The 21,871-nt window shown below is 40.3% G+C and overlaps 2 protein-coding genes across 7 annotated transcripts in view; both read left to right on the forward strand.

Annotated features, from left to right (window-relative positions):
* The window catches only part of LOC122862352 (zinc finger MYM-type protein 4-like), a 34,402-nt gene that overhangs the window by 4,516 nt on the left and 8,015 nt on the right, over positions 1-21,871 (forward strand). Inside the window, exons 1-18 of one of the 6 annotated variants that reach the window (XM_044167803.1) lie at positions 147-181; positions 3,942-4,557; positions 5,918-5,970; positions 6,061-6,210; positions 6,570-6,633; positions 10,646-10,842; positions 11,169-11,293; positions 12,176-12,410; positions 12,581-12,796; positions 13,060-13,210; positions 13,528-13,643; positions 13,756-14,118; positions 14,252-14,402; positions 14,725-14,900; positions 15,090-15,270; positions 16,557-16,670; positions 16,963-17,006; positions 17,228-17,360. In XM_044167803.1, the coding sequence (XP_044023738.1) occupies positions 3,978-4,557; positions 5,918-5,970; positions 6,061-6,210; positions 6,570-6,633; positions 10,646-10,842; positions 11,169-11,293; positions 12,176-12,410; positions 12,581-12,796; positions 13,060-13,210; positions 13,528-13,643; positions 13,756-14,118; positions 14,252-14,402; positions 14,725-14,900; positions 15,090-15,270; positions 16,557-16,670; positions 16,963-17,006; positions 17,228-17,360 (3,049 nt within the window). In that variant the 5' untranslated portion in view covers positions 147-181; positions 3,942-3,977. The other 5 variants (XM_044167800.1, XM_044167802.1, XM_044167797.1 and 2 more) reach the window with 5 other exon arrangements.
* LOC122862357 lies at positions 18,031-20,101 on the forward strand. The gene is made up of 2 exons (XM_044167811.1): positions 18,031-19,333; positions 19,570-20,101. The coding sequence occupies exons 1-2, from the start codon at positions 18,553-18,555 to the stop codon at positions 19,575-19,577; spliced, it is 789 nt and encodes a 262-aa protein (XP_044023746.1). The 5' UTR covers positions 18,031-18,552; the 3' UTR covers positions 19,578-20,101.

Genomic DNA, 21,871 nt, shown 5'->3' on the forward strand with positions numbered 1-21,871 from the left:
TTCCCACACTTTCCGTAATCTGAAATGTCGTTGTGTTTTGTTAAATGTTGTGTTTTGTGACATATCATTGTGTTTTGTGGAACGTTCTTGTGTTTTCTGAAATGTCGTTGTTTTGTGAAATGTGGTTGTGTTTTGACCAGGGCCACCGTAGAAATTACCGTACTGACCCGAATATAGCACGGTAAGTTTTCAGGAAATTACATTTGAAAAGGCGGGGTATGTGGTTTATATTTGAGGACTAGAAAAATAAATGTCATTACAGATTTACAACAGCAGACTACGCTTGTACAACACAATTATCAACTGGAGCAAGTAAACGTTACAATAATTGACAGCTAGTTACCTACACTGTCAGGAATAAAAGATGGAGAAAAGACATACAAAAATACGGTAATGCTATAGGTTAACGTTATCTTGCCCGCCAAAGTGTTTCTTCTTCGTCGTCTTTATAATAAATGGCCGGTTTATATGTAAACATTTGTATCTTCAAAAAGTGTATCCGAACACAATAGGGGGGTTCCTTTTGCATAACGTTATAGTTGTTACACCCTAACTTGCCAGTGTTAGCCGGCTAGCTTGTTTCTTCATTGAGTTTATAGCAGCGTCTTTTTAGTTGATAACTAGCTAGCAGCTTGCATTCATAACCTATAACCCTCAGAGGTGGGTGTTTGGAAGCGCGGCGTCTGCAGCTTAATTAAAACATGGCGGATTCGGAGGAATTTAGACTTAAACGATTGAAGGTAAGAAATACACACCAACAATATAATTATAACAACAATCAGACGGCAAGCTAAATTGATTAGCTAATCTAGCTACATAATATGACATTTAATTATTGTTGTCAAGATGTGCATATTTAAGCTAACGTTAGCTAGCTAGCTTACAACCCTGTAACGTTAGCTTGCTGCTATTCAGCACTGATGCAAGCATATCGCTACGCCAAGCTCCATTTAACAGCCTGACAATTTGATAATCAGCAAACGAACACATTCAACTCAATATGACACATGTCTTTTTGTGAACCCCAAAAGCATTTATTGATCCAGCACTGCAAATTTCTGTTTCACTTGATTGCTAGTTCTACAAAGCCCTTTCATTGCGGAGGGCTGCTGCGAACAATACAAAGTGGCGAATTCATTGAAGTTATGTGTTGCCATGCGAGTCCCTTAAATGCTGCTTTTACTTGAAGACTCCAGCAACTAACGTTACTGCGGTGTCTTAAATGACTGGTTGCATGTGTGTCTGTATACGTTTACAAATGTGCCAAAACGCGATATATTGCCGAATTTAAATGGAGTTTGGTGGGACGCCCCCCACAACTGATAGGACAGCATGAGGCCTGTAGCCATTATAATATAACATTATAGCAAGATACTGATAACATCAAGTCTCGTATTGCTAGTTCCCTAAAGCGTTGACATGAGGAGGTTATATTCAGTGAGGATGGAACGTTATTTGATGAATTTGTGAGGGTTGTTGTTCCTCATGTTAACCCAAGCATTAAGACATAACGTTAAGCTCATTATAACAGTAGAATTTGTAAAACACAAGCCAAATTCATATCTTCCCATCTCACCAAATTCACATACACTGCGTACATACTGTAGACTTTGGTGATTGTTGTGATTGGTACTGTCACTGTTGTGTTATTAGATTAGATTCAACTTTATTGCCATTACACATGTACAAGTACAATGTAACGAAATGCAGTTTAGGTCTGACCAGAAGTGCAATAAGCAAGTGCAGGATATAAAGTGTGTGCATAAATGCAGGATAGAGCAGTATTATGAAAATATTTTACAAGTGGTACTATGGACTTTATATACAGATGGCATTTCTATAAACAGAAGTGTACTGATGGATATGTACAGTAATGAATTAGACTGGGCAGAACAGCAGTGCAATAAATATAAAGTAGTGCAATTTATGGAAATAGTTAACAGTGCAGTAGATGAGTTATTGCAGTATTCAGTACATAGTACTGGAGTGCAAATGAACATGTTGTACATGTAGCAAAAACAATATCAATATAGCAACAATTAAGTTAAGGTATATGAGGGAACAGTGGAATCAGCGGGTTCAGTAGGAAGACAGCTCTGGGAAAAAAGCTGTTTCTCAGTCTGCTGGTCCTTGTCCGGAAGCACCTGAGGTGCCTGCTGGAAGGCAGGGGAGAAAACAGTCTCTGGGCGGGGTGAGAGGAGTCATTAAGAATGCTGCAGGCTCGACGCAGACAGCGTTTCCTCTGGATGTCCTCAATGGCTGGAAGTGGAGTCCCTGTGATGCGCTGGGCAGTTTTCACCACCCACTCCAGTGCCTTGCTCTCTGCAGCAGAGCAGTTCCCATACCAAACTGTGACACAGTTGGTTAGGATGCAGGCCTGCAGTCAAGTGTGAAGAGGGAGTAGAGGAAGGGGCTCAGCACACAGCCCTGTGGTACGCCAGTGTTGAGTGTGATGGTGCTGGAGCAGTTGTGGCCTGACCTAACAAGCTGAGGTCTGTTTGTCAGGAAGTACATAATCCAATTGCAAATGGAGGTGTTAATGCCCAGGTTTCCAAGTTTGGTGATTAACTTGGAAGGGATGACAGTGTTGAATGCAGAGCTGAAGTCAACAAACAGCATTCATGCATAAGTGTTCTTATTGTCAAAGTGTGTGAGTACAGAGTGCAGGGCCATGGAGACTGCATCCTCTGTGCAGTGTATGCGGTATTATTCTGTTAATCTGTGACGTTGTAAAGGTGATGGGGAAAGTTGGCTTTCCAGCTAATTGTATTGAAAATGGGATTGTTGCTGGAGGCGGACTGTGTACAGTAGGGGCACCTTCTGGGGAGATACATTTTCAACAGTCAAGTCTATAGTGGATGAAGACAGAGCTGCAATGTGTGCAGTAGTTTGACCAATAGACATTTTTTTGTGGCAGACATTTTGACATGTGATAGCAAGAAAAGCACAAGTGTATTTAAAAACACAAACTGTGGCTGCATTCCATTTAGGTGACCTACCAAGGCCTTGGTATTGTGCATGCTGTCTCATTGGCATGACTTTTAAATGGAGAAGAGCCATCTTTTATGTTATTAGTTCCACCTGTGCTTTTCCTGCTATGATAAGATAAATATAAGATAAAGGTCTATAAAGGCCTTTTTAATTTAACTGCTGATGATACAAGGTAGCCAACATAGATATATTAGTACTTATCTTTCAGTGCTTAATATGAACACATTATTGATCTGCAAAATAGAGTTGTGATGTACACATGGCCCTCCCCATGTGAAGTTCAGGACAGGTTGGTGACGAAAAGTTTAACACTGTTGTCTTAGATGATATTAGGTGGAGGTTTGTGGGGCATTTCAAAATATGATGGTTCATTAAGTTAATAAGATATGGTAATCAACTTTGAGCATTTTATTACAGACTATTGTTATTATGAAGGAGGTGTTGTAGCAATTGTTATTATAAAGTTAAATGTACAGAAATGGAGTGCGAATATGATATACAACATGAATATCACTGTCTGAATGGCCCAGTGAACTCTTGGAAATAATAGCGAGGGGAACAGATAATTAAGGTATAAAATTTGGTGTCTGGGACCAGCTTCTCAGGGTTTACAGGTCAATTACTTAGAAACTGTAGAGAACTGTAAACTGGATCCTAACTGGGAGAATTGTACACTGTAGTCACAGGTGATCAGGTGTCTTTATTCTTCAAATCAATTTCAGGAAAGAATTGTGTTAGTTTTGTGAAAATTTGAAGATTGAGTTATATGTATATTTATAGTTAGGGTCAAAGTTTCACAGTAAACAACATTTTGTTCCCCTTGATATTATGACATTTTAAGCAGTTATGAAGTTTGACAGTCAGGACTAGAGAATTAAAGTGCATCATTCCTTTAGTGCCGAATTTCCCCTTTGATATCTCTTTTCAACTAACCTTTTTCTCCCCTACAGCATGAGGAGCGCCTGTCCAGAGTGTTTGACGAAGTGATGGGGCTTGGAGAGTTTGCTGACTCCTCCAGGGGCTCTGCCACCTCTTCCAAGAGCGGAGGTCAGGACGAGACAAAGGAAGTAGACGAAACGTCAGGACAAGAGGAACACCAACAAGTAGAAGAAGAGGATAGCAACAGCAGCAGACAAGAAGAAAAGATGGATGAGGGGATGGGAGAGCCATCCTTTCCTCGCATTTCTTCTCCTTCCTCTGACCGTCACTCCTCGTTTACCATGGGAACCAACAAAGCAGGAGGAGGAGGAAGTGGTGGGGCAGCATTTGATGACGCACTAGATGGCCTGCCTTCATTTGGGCCAGAAGAAGAAGATGATGAAGACTGGCACTTTGCCCTGCCAATGGGCACCCTGGAGAATCTTCATGTGGGTAAGACAAACAGCAAAAGAAGCCCACCAGGAGTGGGAAACAACGTAACTCGGGGCAATCCCTTTGCTTGTCAGCCCAGAGAGGAGGAGGAGGAGGAGGAGGATGAGGAGGAGGAGGAGCAAGAGAGGGAAGGGAGCAATGGGTCTGCTAATACCTCGCACTCCTCCCAGGACCACACATGTGACAACAGCCAAGGTAAAGCTGCATACTCATGAGAATTTAGACAATTTTAAAGTACAAGCTTGATCATCAATGCCATATTGCAATTGTCTATCCACTGTATACTATCACAGTATCTTCATAGGGCCCTGACACACCAGGACAATTGGTTTTTGGACTGTCATTAAAGGGGCACTCCACCAATTTTACACATCGTGTTCAGTTAATTTGTCAGAGACAGAGAGTCCTATTCATCCTGTGGAAACAGTTTCATAATGTCCTCTGTGACTCTGGAGGGAGCTTCCCGAAGTCTGAGAAAATAACCCTGGCAATGTCATAGTGATGATTATTTGGGCTTGGGTTTGAAGGCTACATGTTTTTACCAGAAAGCCTACATAACAAACTGGGGGTGTGGCATTTCAAATGGGCATTTACCAGGCAGGGAGGGTCTAATGAATGACACTATTGAGTTTCATTATGGGAAATGCAGGATCCAGTCTTTTGAGGGTTTGACCTATACTTGAAACAAAATTTCAGAATATGTCTGCTTCTGCTGCTTTAAATATGACCATTCTTTTTCAAATTTGTCTCTTGTAAGTCTGTCAACTTTATGGAAGTGTAATACTAAATGGTATGGCACCATTGGCTCTGGTTGGGCTTTATCAGCAGCCAAAAGCAGATAATAGTATGTTGAATTGGTGGTGGAGGCAATTGTTGAGGGAGCAGTCTGACATGCTGCTGTGCATAATAAATCAGTGTTTATACCCATTTAGTGGGATATCTCCTTTTTATAACAGGCCTCTTTCACAAGGAAATTACCACAGGTTGATTAGTTAGCACAAAGCAAGACCTTTTATTAGACACATTTTGACTTTTTAATTTTAACTAGACTGTTAAACAAGATTGAGTGTGGTGTTACATGAAAATGGTAACCTTGTTTGTTTAGTTTGTCTCTCTATTTTACTGTTTTATCTTTCTTTAACTAGTAGTTTTTGTGGCTTGTTCAAGTGCTACTGTTAATAAAAGACATTATGCAACACAGTTCTTTAAGGTCAGCTGGGTGTGTCATGGTTTGGTATGAACTGCCCCAATTTCAGTGCCCCTCCTTGGGATGCATGGTACATATGCATGGAAATTGGACATCTTTCATTTGTCTCAACATAACATGAGCTGAATGTGCTGTGACTGAGTTTTTCCACAGAAATAAAAGAAAAGCAGTGTAAAATGCTTTGAAAAAACAGTTTCAAGTGTGCCCTGGAATTGTTTCCAACAGTGTGTTCATTGTCCATTATTTCCTGGCATGTTATGGTAGCCCGAGCAGAGCATGTGTAATTGTAAACTCTTGGAAAGTGTGCACTGTTTTAATTGAACATTTTCTTTTCTACCTTTCTGTCAGATGGAGGCGTCCTGAACCACACAGAGGAGACGGACGACAGTCAGCTGGGAGAGGTAGGGATCTGGAAAGATTGTCAAGTAACTGCATTCCAAATAATTTTTTAACCTTCAGCAGGTAATTATGAATGCTTTTTATTATTTCAGAGGTCAGAGGCAGCTCCAATGGAGGACAGTAATCCCCAGATGTCTCCTACTATCAATATTAAAGATGAGCCTATTGATGAGGGCTACGACGCTGCTTTACTGCCTCAGAGCTCCATCAGACAGATCAAAGAGGAGCTGGAACATCAGGAGGTAGGTGTGGGGGGAGAAAGTTAGCAGTATGCATCTGCTGTTTATGTTCAGTACCAGGTGTAGATTTGTAAAAAAAAAAATTTATATTGAATAATACTAGATGATTCAACCAGAAAATGAATGTGTATATATATATATATATATATATGATTGAGCTGCTGAAAGCCTATACTGTGTGCTGATTGTTGATAAAATTATAATTTTTTATAACAATACAGAAACTAGACACGTTATTCAAACCAATAATTGATCAACTTTTTTTCTATAACATGACTTACAACTGTACTGCCTGGAAGGGTGAGGAAGGCAGAATTAAACACTTAAACATAATCTGATTTCCTAATGTATTCTCATTTCAGGAAGAGCTCAGGATCAGCTCTGTCTACTCTGTAGGTGGAGGGAACACCTTTGCATCCCCTACCAGTGAGTTTATTTATTTTTTCATGTTTTTCTCTCATTTTAATGTCACAGCTGACATTTTTGTAGTGGTCGTATTGTGTTCTAGGGATGAAGCATCATTTTTATTTTGGTGGCATCATTGGTAATATTCTTAATCCAAACAGTTAAATCAAAAATATGACTTCATCAGTCCACCTCCTGAGACCCTGTGTCCGCATATGGAGACCTTACATTTTGGGTTTGCTGCACCTTATACTCTATTCTGCTTAACTTAGACCTATGGCCTCATTAGTAGACACTATTTTGTGCCATCTAGTGGTAGCAAAAGCACAATGCACTGATCAGTGTAAAAACAAGATGGCTGCAATCTCCGTCAAAACATTCTACGGCCAAGACCGAGATCAAAGAAAATGTACAAAACCTCATCAAATTTTATGGTTGAAACGTGTTAATTTATAACATTTGTAGTTTGATATGGTTTTCAAATTTGACAAATTTTAGCAATAGTAACAAGCTAGGACGCCGCTAATTAGGAAGTACTCGTTTGAGGACATTGGGACTTTAAATCGTTCATGCAAAGTGAAGGTGTAAAAGTCAGGAAAGCTTAGGAAGAGCTTGGGAAGATTTGGAAAGAAACCAACAATTTACAAGATATTAATAATATTGCATGTGGTACAAATTAGTCTACATTGATTTTATTTTTTATTCTTATGTGATACATCTTCAGGGCATATTTCTCTGTCAAGAACAGAAAGATTGCTGAATGCAATAATAGGAGACAACTCTGAGGTGGAGGATTTGTCTGATTGTGATGCTGTTGATCCTGGTGTGGAACAGCTAATTGATGAAGATTATATTCCATCTGATCAGCAGACCAGTGATGATAGTGACAGTGAGCCACAACTCCGTCCACATGCATCTAAACATGATGACAGTCACCATGTGCAGAGATCCAGAGGACGTGTGCGTAAACATCAGCGTGATAAAAGTGTTGACATTGATAATGAGCCAGGACCTAGCAAAGATGCACATGGAGAGCGCTGGAAGTCTGCTGCATTTACTCCAAACTTAGTTCAGTTTGAGGCTGAAGATGAAAGGTTGCATGAGCGACAAGATTGGCAGCCACTGGACTATGTGGAGCAGTACATCGACGCAGAGTTGATGAAGCTCATTGCTAACTGCACAAATGCTATGTCTCTAGCTAACAGTGGAAGCTCTCTCAACACTTCAGTTGATGAGATTTATCTTTCTTTTTTTTTTGGAGCATCAATTTTAATGTCTTGCGTGCCTTACCCACAAATTAGGATGTTCTGGTCCAAAGCCTTACGAATCCCTGCTGTTAGTGACAAAATCAACCGTGACAGATTTTTCAAACTAAGGAAATCTAAAAGTAGTCATTGATGGTAAAATTTCAGAAGACATGAGGAAAACAGATTCTGGAAGATGAGGCCTTTTATGGATTGCATTCACAAAGGCTGCTTGCTTCTGGCTCCACCAGAATGTGTGTCAATTGATGAGCAGATGATCCCATTTAAAGGGGCCTGTCCATTTCGACAGTATTTGCCACTTAAGCCCAATCCAGTTGGCATGAAGAACTTTGTGCTTGCTTCAGCGGGTGGCATTGTGCTGGACTTCGAAGTGTATCAAGGTGCAAATGCACTGATTTCACAGGTTCAGGAAGCAGATGGACTGGGTTTGGGAGTCTTGGTTATCGCACATCTGGCTAAAACTCTGCATCCTGGTACAAAAGTATACTGTAAACGGTTCTTCACAACCATGAAAATTGTGGATCAAATGCTGGAGAAGCAGGTGTACCTGACTGGTACAGTAATGAAAAGCCGGGTCACCAAAGCAGTGCAGAAGCTACCAAGTGACCAAACTATGAAACAGCAAGGAAGAGGTGCCTCAGCATCAGTTACCAGGAGAGATGGGAAGGTATGTGTGGTGAAGTGGTATGACAACAAACCAGTTTTGATGCTTTCCACTGTTCATGCTGAACAGCCCGAAGACACCTGCCAGCGATGGTCCAAGAAAGACAAACGATAGGTGACTGTCACACGACCAAGTATTGTGCGCGAGTGCAACTCCAAGATGGGTGGGGTTGACTTGGTAGACAGGATGATGAGTTACTACCGAATGAGTGTCCGAACCAAGAAGTGGACAATTCGGATGCTGATGCACTTCATTGACCTGGCTTTAGCCAACAGTTGGCTATTGTATCGCCAAGACAACATTGAATATGGTACACCAACAAAGGGCATAATGCAGTTCTTTGAGTTTCGCATGATAGTGGCTCAGGCATACTTGAGCAAGTGTGACACTGATGTCGAACATGTACAGAAAGAGAATGCACACCTTTCGCAACAAAGCAAAAAACATCCGGTCACTCCAGTACCCGATGTCTCAGTCCGCACAACTTCTGCTAAATATCTTCCAGAGATGGTCAACCTGAAAAACCCAATGCGATGCAGAGAAACGGGCTGCTCTGGGAAATCTCGTGTGCGGTGTGTGACATGTAATGTGTTCCTGTGCTTGCAAACTGAACGCAACTGTTTTGCAGCATTTCACACAGGTTGATAGGTGTGACATACTGTTCCTACAGACTCAAAGGACATTCCTAGTTTAGAGTATGGAGCAAGGAAGATTTATACTGAGTTACAAAACACAAGGCTTTTAGATGTGTTGCATTGTTTGCAATTTTGTTTTTGCAAAGCCATGTTCAGTCATTGAAATAACCTGTTTTATACTTTGTTGCACACTGGTGACTTTATTGTGTTACACAGTAAACTAAACCCATTGTCCCCATATGAGGACATCTTATTTATTTATTTATTTCAAAAACTCCCTCATGTTCAAAGACAATGCTTAGTTTTTATACTTATCGGGTCCTACTAATTTCAAATAGCTAGAAGAAATTAAATATGTATACAAAATCAAAGCTCAGGATTTAGGAGTCCAACTGAAATTGCATTTATTTTGCATGTTTGTAATGTCAAATGTATTGTTAATGGTTTTTATTATTAAAAGAAATAAAAAAGATCTTTGGGGAAATATCAGAAATGCTCCTTTTTGTCTCAGCTGGCTGCAGGGGCATGTTGGTGTCTGTGTTTGAGTGACAGCAGCTGGCGGGTGTTATACCATAGGGAATGAGAGACAAAGTAAATAAACTTGCACTGTAGCCTACTTGTCATGGGCAGACAGCGTGTTGTTAGTGGTATTGAAGAGTAAGGACCACACCAGCATCTAACCGGACCAAAGTGACATTTGCAGGTACGTTTACATGCTGTTTAACGTGCTGCAGCTGAGCAGCTAATTATAGCTATCCAGCCTGCAAACTGACGTCAGCAGTGCACTTTTCCCCTGTGAAAGTTTGGTTCATCAAGCTAAGGTACAGGACAAGCCGTGTGTTCATGTTTGGAAATTAGATGAGAGAACTTTAGCAGGGAAGTTAATGTGGGTTGTTGTTCAAGGTCTGTGGCTCTTGTGTTGTGTAGCAGGCTGCTGTGTGTGTGTCTACTCTGCCTATGACAGAACGCTAACGTCACTGCTTAGTGCAAGAATAGATTGACTGTATCTGAATGAGGCCTCCATCTACGTCTAAAATATACATTTTTACTCTTTGGTTTCAGAGTTTTTATATTTTTTTTTCTTCCTCAAAGGAGAGCACAGGACAAGTGATTTACAGAGTAGATACTATGTGTGCTGTAGCAGACAAAAAAATGCTATTTAATTTCAGTTGGACTTTAAGTTGAAAAGCAGTACAATACAAAACTATATGTTTTTTTCCTTGGACCGCCAAGTACAATCTCAGTGGCTGCAGACTGGTCTGAATAAAAACACTTTTTAACAACCCTACACATCTATGTTAGAACCACACAGGTTAGGAAAAGCACATTTAAAAGTTACAGTGCCACTTGCGTATGAGTTGAGAAATGGTTGTCAGTAATGTAAGTTGTAAGTACACAGGATTGACTGGGCTGACTGTGGAAAACCACTGGTATGGCTTTACCAACCTTTTTCCTCTTATCCACTCAAGTTCCAGCAGCAGTCCCAGCCCCCCCTTCGGCAGCCATTTTTATCCCAGGTAGAGGTGCTGTCCTACAAGCCATGACTCCCCTCCCTGTCAGACCACCAGCTCCAGTCCCAACTTCACTACCGGCTCTGGCACCAGTACCCCCACGCCCACCTCAGCCCCCTGTTCCTGGTAGTGTTCGCTGCAGTGGCTGCTCCAAGGTACTGTTGTAACTCTGTGCTGCTTACATTTAAAAAAAAAATAAATAAAAAAACTTAACAAGACCCTGCTGCATAGATGTGCATATTATTAAGGAAAAACTGTTATTATTAATGTCAAACGTTTAGATTAACTCTCAATTTTAAATGATTAATACCACTCGTTTAATTCATTGTTATTAACATAGAATATTGACAGAGAAATATTTGCCAATTAATCAATTGATCAGGTATATTAATGACATGACTAGTATTAATGTTTAATGTGTCAGGAGTAACTTTTTATTTCTTGTCATTTTTATGTTTCATGGTTCTGTAAATGGTTGTAGGTTCTGCTGAAAGGCCAAACAGCATTCCAAAGAAAAGGTTCGACGCAGCTCTTCTGCTCCACAGTCTGTCTGACCGGCCATCTGCCTCCAGCCAACAAGAACCGATCCTGTTTCCAGTGCAACAGGTACATCTTTGTTTCCACTTGACACCAGTATGAACTTCATATCAGGGTTCAATTTAGGTAATGGTTTTATTTAGCTGCCATATGCTGGAAGCTTTTTAAGGGGCGGCTGTATCTCAGGAGTGGGTCATCCACAAATTGCAGGGTTGGGTATGGGAGTGTAAGGGTGCCTCAAGGCAGCAAGACATTTCCACCATATTGCTGACAAGAAAAGCTTTCGATTTAAGTTTTTAAGAAAATGCCTTTGAATCACTGCATTTGGTTTGTATAATTTATAACCATTCTATGGAAGTAGTCTATTCAGTGGCCTGCATGTCAGAATCTTAAAAAGCTGTTTTCCTCACCAAAACAATAATATGTACTGTATGTTTGTAGGTTGTTGTTGTTGTTGTAGGGTTTTTTTGTTTGGTTATTTATTTTATTTTATTTAATTTTTTCGTTATTTCACTGTGTACATATCCTAATTTTTCTCTAAAGTGACAAATGATGGTCGCAATTGGTCCTGTGGAGGTGTGGTAAACACTGAACACTGTAACTCGTGCATCGTTTAATTAATGTGAAACGTGAGTCTTACTCATAATGATAATCCACAATAATGATTAGCTTATTAATAATGTAATAATATATATTTTTTACAGTCATCTGCATGACTCAAAAAAATAAATAGTTTCATACTCACTTCTTACAATTTGTCCAGGTAACAAACTTTATGGCATTGTTCCCTTGAAACATTTAAGCTTGAATGCATAATAAACATAACGTCAAATAGAAATAAATATTTAACTATTCTTCCTCTTTGCCACTTTGTTCACTCCAACCCCTAACTTTCCATCAACCTGTATGTTTCGACTATTGTATTTATTCCTTGTGCTGTTCTGTGTGCAGGGAGATTCTTCAGCCCAGGGACATGATCACGATTCCAGCAGACAACAACATCTACATGCACTTTTGTGGCCAGTTCTGTCTGTCTGTCTTTAGACACAAAAAGAAACAAGCTGAGAAGATTCCTGATAAATGGGCTGACAAACAAGTGGAGAGGAAGCCTGAGAAACCACCTGAGAAACCAGCAGAGCGACAGCCAGAAAAACCCTTTTGCAGTGTCTGCAGAGTCTCTAATAGGGTGAGACACAAAATGCTAGCTTTTACAGTAAAGGCAGAGTTTGGTCAATATGCTTAATAAGCCAACTCAACAGTATTGTGTCAAAATCCAAGTCACTTTCTCTGTGTCTTTACTCCTTAAGGTCTAATTCTCTTTCTTGTCCTTGTCTTTGACTGTGATCATCTCTATAGCTGATTGAGCATGAGGTCACCCATCAAGGTCGTCTGCACAGACTCTGTAGTAATGCTTGTTTTGTAACGTGGCGCAAGATGCGGCAGTTAGCCATGAACTGCTGTGAAGGCTGCGGACTTTATTGTAATAGCAACTCAGGCTCCTGTCAGACGCTCACAATTGAAAGAACTCAGCTCAACTTCTGTGGTCCTACCTGCATTGGCACCTACAAACAGGTATGCGTTTGTATTAAAAAATAATTTTTTATAATCTTGTTTGGTTCCTTTTTAAATTAATGATGGTTCAGTATTGACAGGAGTATGTAGGATGAACACTTCAGCTATACTAGCCATTTTTGCATATTAGTGGCTGCAAATATATATATATATATATATATATATATATATATATATATATATATCACACACAGCACCCTCATGTTTATCAAGCAAATGTACCAAATGTAAACCTCCACAATACTAATTGTGTTTTCGTACAGACCTGCAGAAAGACGGTTGAGTGTGCCTACTGTCACAAAATGGCAATAGTGTCCTCCACCATCATGGAACGAGACCAAAAGGGCAAAGTTCAGCTTTACTGTTCATCTGCTTGTGTGGAACAAAGTCGACCACCCCGACACATTCTCACTGGTAGGATGCACCACGGAGACACACACTCACATGCCAGGGCTAGCTGGTATATGTAGTCTTAAATGCGGAATTTGGAAGAGGCTTCAGACCTTCTCAGTGACTATGATAATCTTCTTACTGGTTTATGATAAATATACGAATGCTCCAAATTAATGTGGCATGGATTTATTTAACTTAAATATTACAAATAGCATTGTATCACTGCAGCCTATATCACAACCTAAGCCAGGGAAGGCATGTTTCATTATTAATTAATACAAATGAATGCATGCTCAGATACTAGCAGTTGGGTTTTTAATATTACCCTTTTCCCTTAGGTGCTGCATTCCCCTGCTGCTTGTGCAAGGTTTCAGCTGTTCCTCAGTATCATCTGGCCATGGTGGATGGCACCATTCGTAACTTCTGCTCCTATGACTGCGTTTCTATATACAGGGTAAAGGCAGCAGCTGTTTTGTATCTAACGAAAGTTGTTGATGAGGTATCTGTTGGTCTAAACCTTGTCTTCTTGTAGATTCGACATTGCATTTTCTCTCTGTGTCTTACAGAAGTCCGGGCACACCTCTCAGCCAGACCTGATCAATGGAACCTCCTCTCTCAGGGACCCCTCCTTTAGAGATGTCCCAAAACCGGGGCCCTCTGCCGGAGCCAGCTCAGTCCCTCCCATCCCTCAGGACTGCCCATCTTCAGTCCCCTACCCGGGCCACCATCCCAGTCATACCTCAGTGCCCCCACTGGTGCCACCCTACCCAGCCATGTCCTCACCCTCCGTCCCAGGGCAAGCCCAGGCCAGAGCACCTGCTGGTCAGCCCCCGAAACCAGCAGAGGGTGGGCCCAGCAACACCTCCAAGCTAACCTGCCATCAGTGCAGCAAACACTTCAACATCAAGCCGCAGCTATTCAGTCACCAAGTAAGGAGCACAGCTCACATCAACATACAGACACCCATTATATACAGATACTTAACGCTAACTTCTTTATAGCTACCTGCATGTCGAGTGTAACACTCACCGTGATAATACTAATGATCATTTTTGCCTGCAGGGTCGTATTTCTATGTTCTGCAGTAGGACGTGTTGTGAGCAGTACAAAACCCAGAAGAATATCCTGGTGGTGTGTGAGTGCTGTAAACAGGAAAAAGTGCTCTTTGACACCATCAGCTACAACCAACAGGACCTAGTCTTCTGCAGTGAAAGTGAGTTAACATAGAAATGGCTTTTCGCCTTTATCCTCTCTACATTGTTTTCAGGTATTTCTGTGGCTGAATGGACAAGAATAGTAGCCTTAAAGTTCCTTATTAAAATGTAAAAATTGCAAATGCAGAATGTCTGATTAATGCTAGATTTGGTCAACTTGGTCCAGTCACAGTCTTAACAAAACTGGCCTAAAATTATGACAAACTGCAGCTCTGGCCTTAATATACCATACCTTTTTTTTAAAAATTGATAATCAACATGGGTCTAAATGCCAAATTTAATTAGTGTCACTGAACTTGTGGGCTGAAATGTGTGTTCCAGGCTGTAAGCTACTCTTCAAACATGACCTTACATCTCAAAACAAGGATCATCCCTGGCGTCCCTGCACCTACTGCTCCGGCATCGGCCAGAAGATGCTGCACAGCCACTATGGAGGCAGGATGGAGGAGTTCTGTAAACCCCACTGCATGTCCCAGTACACTGTACTATACTATGGGGTAAGGAGATAGATGTCCCACTACACTGTACATTGTATGCCATTGTACCAAGGGGAGTGCCTTACTATATGTTCAATGTGGTTATTTAAAAAAAAAAAAAAAAAAATCCATCTTTTCTCTCCTCCTCTCTTTTCTTCCCTCCTTCTCCTCCTCTCTTTTCTTCCCTCCTTCTCCTTCTCTCTTGTCCAGATGGGTCGATGTGACAGTTGTAGGAAACAGGGCTACATGACTGAGAAGCTACAGTGTTTGGGCTCAGTCCGTAATTTCTGCAACCTGCCCTGCCTGCTGCAGTACTGCTACCTGCATTTTGAGATGAGCCAACACACCAGCAGTACCAACGGTACTGGAACAGCCCCACAAACACCATATGGTAAATTGTGTTGTCACATCAGTGTTATACAGTATGATGTTGAGTACTTGAGCAGTCTACATACCAACAAGCTCATGCTAGTAAAAATAACACACCTAAAATGGTATTATTCACAAGTTCCAGCTAACAGAAAAGTAGAGTAAAAGTAGTAGAGGCTAGTTCTCATGGCAGTGTGGGAGTTATTGTTCTGCTAGAACATGTTGTAGTTGCTTTTTGGGATAGACTGTTACAAGAGATTGCTTTGGCTGACATTTTATATTTCTGTGTTTCTGTAAAACATTAAATATTCATGATTAACTAAGCAATAATCATAATAAAAAAAAAAACATGTTTAGGCATTATTTGTTAAGAATTTAACACTTCTATACTTAGATAATCTGCTTCATCAGGACTATGTGGAAGTGGGTTGATCAGATTTGATAGACAGCACAAAACAACCCACCAACTGTCATCAGATTCTGATTCAGATGTTGCTAAATCCTGATTACTGCACAGAGGTACATAACATCACGCGCCCACTTCATAGCAGTGCTGCGGCATATGCGGCAGTAGGTATGACGTTGATTCTCTGTCAGCTGATAATAATTAACTTCATTGTTTCACAGCTTTTAAGTGTTGGCAAAGACACTACAGAGCCGTTTATTCGGCCATGACAAGCTGTGTGAAAAATATTTTTATTAGTCTATATTATTTGCGATGTTGTTACACGTTAAGGCTGAATGATGATGCAAAAATATATAATATACATGATACGTGATTATTTTGATAGATGTTGCGATTGCAATATGAATCACAATTTTAGTGGGAGTGGTCATTTTTGCAAATCATTTTCACTGGGGAAAAAAATAATGATGATGTGATTTTTGCTGGTATCTGTCCCAAACAAGCGTCTGGAGAATATGATTTGTAGGCCGGTGTATCTCTGTAGCAACACAAAGCTTCATTTATAATGGTATGTTGTGACAAATTTTACCTTTTTTTAGCAAAAAATTGCAGCTCCTGCGATTTGTATATTGCACTTGGCCATATTGCGATTTCGATAATATTTTGATTAATTGTTCAACCCTAGTACACGACGTGTACTAGGGCTGACGTTTTGTTAACGGGCTGCGCAGAGCTTCGTTTCAGGTCATGTACTGTTTTGTGTGTTGAATTCAAATGGAGTGACGCCAAACCGGCACCATGCTGGTGCATCCGGTGAGACGAATGCAGACGAAAAAGAAGAAAAGCAGAAATCTCAAATGGTAAATTACCAAAACTGTTCTAACTTTTCTCTCTTCCTCCAGCTCCAACCCAGCCCCACCACTCCTCAAAGATGAATCCTGTCATAGCTGATGTGGTGTCACTGGCCAATGGCTCTGCCACTCAGCCCAGTGTGTCGGCAGATACTGCTCTGACTGGTTAGTTCATACACATAGCTCTGGGTTGATGTTTTCAAAGTACATCTCTGCATTTTTGAGCCAGTTGTCCCGGTCAAAGTAAACAGAGCAGCCCGAATGATGTTTTTCCCAGCTACTTCCTAGTTCCTTACAACTTTTCTAGTATTCAACTGTTTCTAGTAAGAGAGAGAGAAGTTTTGTTTAATGAATTGAACCAAGTTATATTAGTTAATTGTTTATATAGATTTATGATATGAATTTCTCACAGTGGGGTTTAATGCAGTGCTGTTATATTTTTATTTCTCTTTTGTAGGAGCACTTCCGACCTCCAACGTTGATGGCAAGAACCTAGACCATGTATGTATTCTGATTGTGTGTGTGTTTCAGGTTAGACCTTACAAACAACTGTAGGTCTTGACTCAAAAATATTAAACTGTTAGAATAATACCAAAATCAGTATCCAAAAATATTTTTTTCAAAATATCTGATTTGGGATCTGATCAGAAATTTAAATTTATGATTAAGAACTAAATCAGTTCGTCTTTGTTTAGTTTTGCTGTTTTATTTTTAATGTCCAGGCCAGTACGCAGACCGATGCCATGCGAGTGCCTGTGTCCCGTCGACGTCAAATGAAGAACAAGTCAGTTCTGTGTCGGCCCTTCACCATGGACCAAGAGAGCATGTGCCAGCTGCCCACACCTTCCACTGAAGGTAACCACAAAAAAACACAAGTTTGGGTAGTTTAGGTTTGTTACACCTCGTTCACACAGAACGGCTGCACAGCAGGATTTAGGTGCACAAGTTTGATCTGGACTATGTGCCATCTAGCAGAGATCGTTTCCCAGAGCCAGCACATCAGCTCCAGCAAACATCACAACAACAGCATATCTTGGCAAACTAGAAAGTAAGCTGAATGTCCGTAGGCAAGTCATTTAATGTTACCTGACACACAAATCACAGCTGGGAAAGTGTTGTGTGGCTCGGTCTGAGCCACTTTGTTTGTTTCCCATTTACAGAGCCAGGGCTGTGTACGAGCACCAGTTTATTTTCTCAGCGCACACAGAACGGACAGCTAGCGGAACGTGAGGAGATATTCACTGAATTAGACAAAAATATATTTTAAAGTAGCAGTGTGTAGGATTTAGTGGCATCTAATGGTGAAATTGCAGTTGGCAATCTTTTGAATACTGCTTACCTCATCCTCCCCTTCCAAGCGTGTAGGAGAAACTACAGTGGCCATGAAAAACGCAAAAGGCCCTATCTAGAGCCAGTGTTTGGTTTGTCTGTTCTGGGCTACTGTACAAACATGGAGGTGCAACATGGCGGCCTCCGTGGAAGGGGACCTGCTCCTTCTGTAGATATAAACCACTTATTCTAAGGTAATGAAAATAAAACGATTCTTATTTTCAGGCAATTATACACTAATGAAAACATACTTATGAATATTATATTCCATTTCTGCCAGTAGATCGTCCTAAATGTTACACATTGGTCCTTTAAATCTGTCCTGACAGAGATAACAGTGACAGTTTTATTCAATTTTCTACTTTTTCCACCATGATCGGTAACATTATATCGGCTATCTCTGTACACAGTCTTATGGTGCTGAATCTTCAGTCCTGCTTGGTGCGTTTAAAAAAAGCTCTCCAAAACATCTCCTCGTGTTTACTGATCAAACCAAACAGCTCGTGGTTTCACTACGAGGCAGTTGCTGTGTTTTAATGTTTTCCTGTGATACAAATATTCAGAGCCAATTAGGATTTTAAAAAGTTGAATTGTCACCGAAGCAAAAACAACTTTTAACTTAGTGCTCTGTCGAATATAACATTGAGCTTGCTTGAGCTTTTTTATTCTAAAATGGGCTAATATTGAGTATTAAATATCAGACTTTTCTAAGACAAAGATGGTCAAAACTAATGGTACTCTTCTCCAAACTCGAGTTTTTTATTTGCTATTTCAGTCCAGAAAAATTGGTATGAGTTATACATCTGTCAATGCTAATACCCATAGCACTAGTTTTAGTAGCACTGATAGAAGTAGCTCTTGTCCTTCAGCCATGGCTGGTGTGTCCTTTTTTATAGGGTGTTTGTCACAACCCTACACACCATCTAATTCCTTCTTTCATTTTTTTTTGGTTCATTTAATTATTCGTTGTTCACAAATAGCTGTTTCAATAATTGCACCAGCTCTGCTAGATAGCTCCTCGCTACCTGACCAGCCATCTGCTGAAGCATCCACATCTCCAGCGCCGTCGCCAAAACCTCAGGGAGAAACTCGGCCGTGTAATGGCGTGCCATCTCGCTTAATCGGACGCCATTTCCTGGGCAAGAGGGAGAATGACTCTGACTGCAAGGTCTGCTCACAACACAAGAGGAAAAGGGTGGAGGAAGAAGAGCAGGAGAAGAAGAAGCAGAAGATGGAAGGGGATAAGGAGCCAGAGAGGAAAACAGAAGAAAAGGCGGAGGAGGCAAAGGGAGTGAACTCACATGAGAATGATGGGGACAGAAAAGAGGAGGAGCACTCTGAAATGAAGGATTGTGAGCAGAAGAGTGGGACGTGTAGGAGGCGGACGTCGTATTACTGTAAGACATGTTCAGGAGAGCCCAGCCTCTGTCCTGTTCCCTGTTTTGAACTCTACCACACCCGACTGATCTACAAAACAGCTCCTGAACTGGAAACACAAGGTGAGCCTTCTGAATAGCACAAAAATGCAATTCAGTTATACTCTAAATAATAAAGAATTTAAAAAAAAAAAAAAAAAAAAAAAGGTTATTGGTTGTACACAGCTGTATCCACTATCCAAGGATTCCTATTTTGTGTTTGAAGACATGATCTGTTGACATTTATGTGCTTTTTCCAAGTAAATTCAACTGACTTCTTAAGAGGGTCGAGTGTGTCACCCGAGTTTTTCTCTCCACAGTCTCCTGATCTGCTGACCTGAGAACTACTGAGATCTACTGTGACCCTGGACAAAGAATAAACAACTACAGGGTCAACTGCTGGTGTTCACACCTACACTACTTTAGTGACCTTAACTTCCTTTTTTGTGGTTGTCTCTTTAAGTTGAACCCAAAACCTTATCGAAGGCAGAATAACCATTAGTTTACAGTAGTTACATGGACGTCTATTTGCTAACTGGTAGTACAGTGAAATTATGCACCTAAAGGGGTGTTCCTGTATTTTTTCTAACAAACTAAAGATAGCAGTATTTATGATCCATTCTGCAGAATGGATTTTCATGGCTATCTGTATCCTCTTCCCATAAAGGGTATTTATTTTGTATGGGGGTATTGTTAAGTGGTCTGTAACTGATGGGCTAACAGTCTAGACAAGGTTGAGATACTTCCTGAAGTGCGTCACTGAACTACAAACTGTACTGTAACATGTTTTACCTCATTAATGAATCTGTGTCACGATATGTTAACATGTCATTAAAGCTGATCCCAATCATGGTACATTTGTCAAGTGTCTCAAAACGTGTGAATTTGTATGTTTCATTCACTTGATTTGTGTATGTTGTGTAAATGGACTGTGCTGCCACATTATTTTTGGTGGGTTTTTATACTTCATGGCACACACAAGTATGTTTTTACTACGCCAATCCCGTGAGGTGATATCACTTTACGTTACAGGCTGAAAAGTCCTTCACTGTTTCACTAGTAGTAACAACACCTGTCATACAGCATGTAACCTGATCCTTTCATTTATTAAGGTCACTTGTGCCTACCTGCTGGCCCAGATGCAGCCCATAGATAAACTTATGTCTCAGTTAGTTTTGTTATGAAGGGGACCCCACATTGTTTAGGCCTACTCCAAACCAATTTCCGATATGCTTTTGAAATTCGCTCCTAAACTTATGCCATAAGCAAACCAATTTATGCTAAAAATCCAACTGAAAATGTGCTTAACAAGGAAATGCAGGTTCGTGGAGCTGTATCCAGGCAACTGTGCTGCTAAATGTGCGTCTTTGAATGAAATACTTGAGTACTGAATTAGTATTAAATCATTATTTGTGTTTTTGGAATTCTTTGTAAAACAGTGGCTCAGTTCTACAGGATTTTCATCCCAGTGTAGATAAACTATGTAACTTCTGCAGATAGGGCACCATATTCAATTAAATTCTCTGTGGTCCAGTTCTTGTAAAAATTAATGATTTTCCCTTAGAAGGGCAGTCAGACCCTATGGATGATCTTAGGTGGAGGTCATTTGGTTTGGTTTCACTCTCAATGAAACTAGGAAATAGAGGTGTAATGTTCTCAATAAACTTTGTTAAAAATGAAATTCCCAGCCAGTCGCTCTTGGCTTGGTGCCCCACCTGTAACTTGAGATGCACCTATCAGGGACACACGAGGCAAAAAATCTGCAATCACTTGAATTTTTAAAGTGTCTAAGTGAAGAAAACCGCATTCATTTGGACGTTCAGTTAACGTATTTGTACTGTTATGCTACATTTTAATGTTTATTATGAATGTGTGATATATAAACGTTTAAGGTGAAATTCCTTGCTGTACCTCACTACTGACGCAGTCATGTGAACCAAGGTTGACTTCAATTCATCCATCTGCTGTCAGTAAGTCAGCTTTGGCTTGACATTTGAGTTGAACATGAGTTGATTCCAGGCCTATATTACATCTCTGATGTTTACTTTTTACAAACTACTGTCTGTAACTTTTTGTTAGTTCTCCACTGTAACTGCATGTTTTTATTTTTTCATGATAACACTGACATGGATCACATTTTGAAATTGTGTTGCATTACTGCTTTTTGTTTGTTTTAAAAAGACATTGTCAACACCTGAAAATGATGGTTTGTGTTTTGTTAAATGCAAACAAATGTCAATAAATTTAATTTGAGAATACAATTTTGTGTGTGTTTATTTCTCAGATTTCACCTTTGAAATAATGTGTCGCTGTGTTCCAGTTTAAGGTGTTTACTGTGGTAGTAAGCTGCAGAAATTACCTCCATAGTAATCAGGCTGTATCTAAGACACAAACTCCACAAGACCAAAAGTAAGTCCTGTAAGAAAACAGGACTGAAGGGGCAGAAATGTAGGACGGCTGTGTCACAATTAGAGACAACACACAAAGGAAAGACGTACAGTCAAGGTAAACGCAGGCCACTCTCTCCAAGAGTCACTTACAGACAGCAGTGTGAAGATGCAGACAGACCAGGAAACAGAAATGAATGAGATTCATTAAATAAATAAATAATTATAGATACAA

The sequence above is a fragment of the Siniperca chuatsi genome, linkage group LG15, assembly GCF_020085105.1.
Source record: "Siniperca chuatsi isolate FFG_IHB_CAS linkage group LG15, ASM2008510v1, whole genome shotgun sequence".
NCBI lineage: Eukaryota > Metazoa > Chordata > Actinopteri > Centrarchiformes > Sinipercidae > Siniperca > Siniperca chuatsi.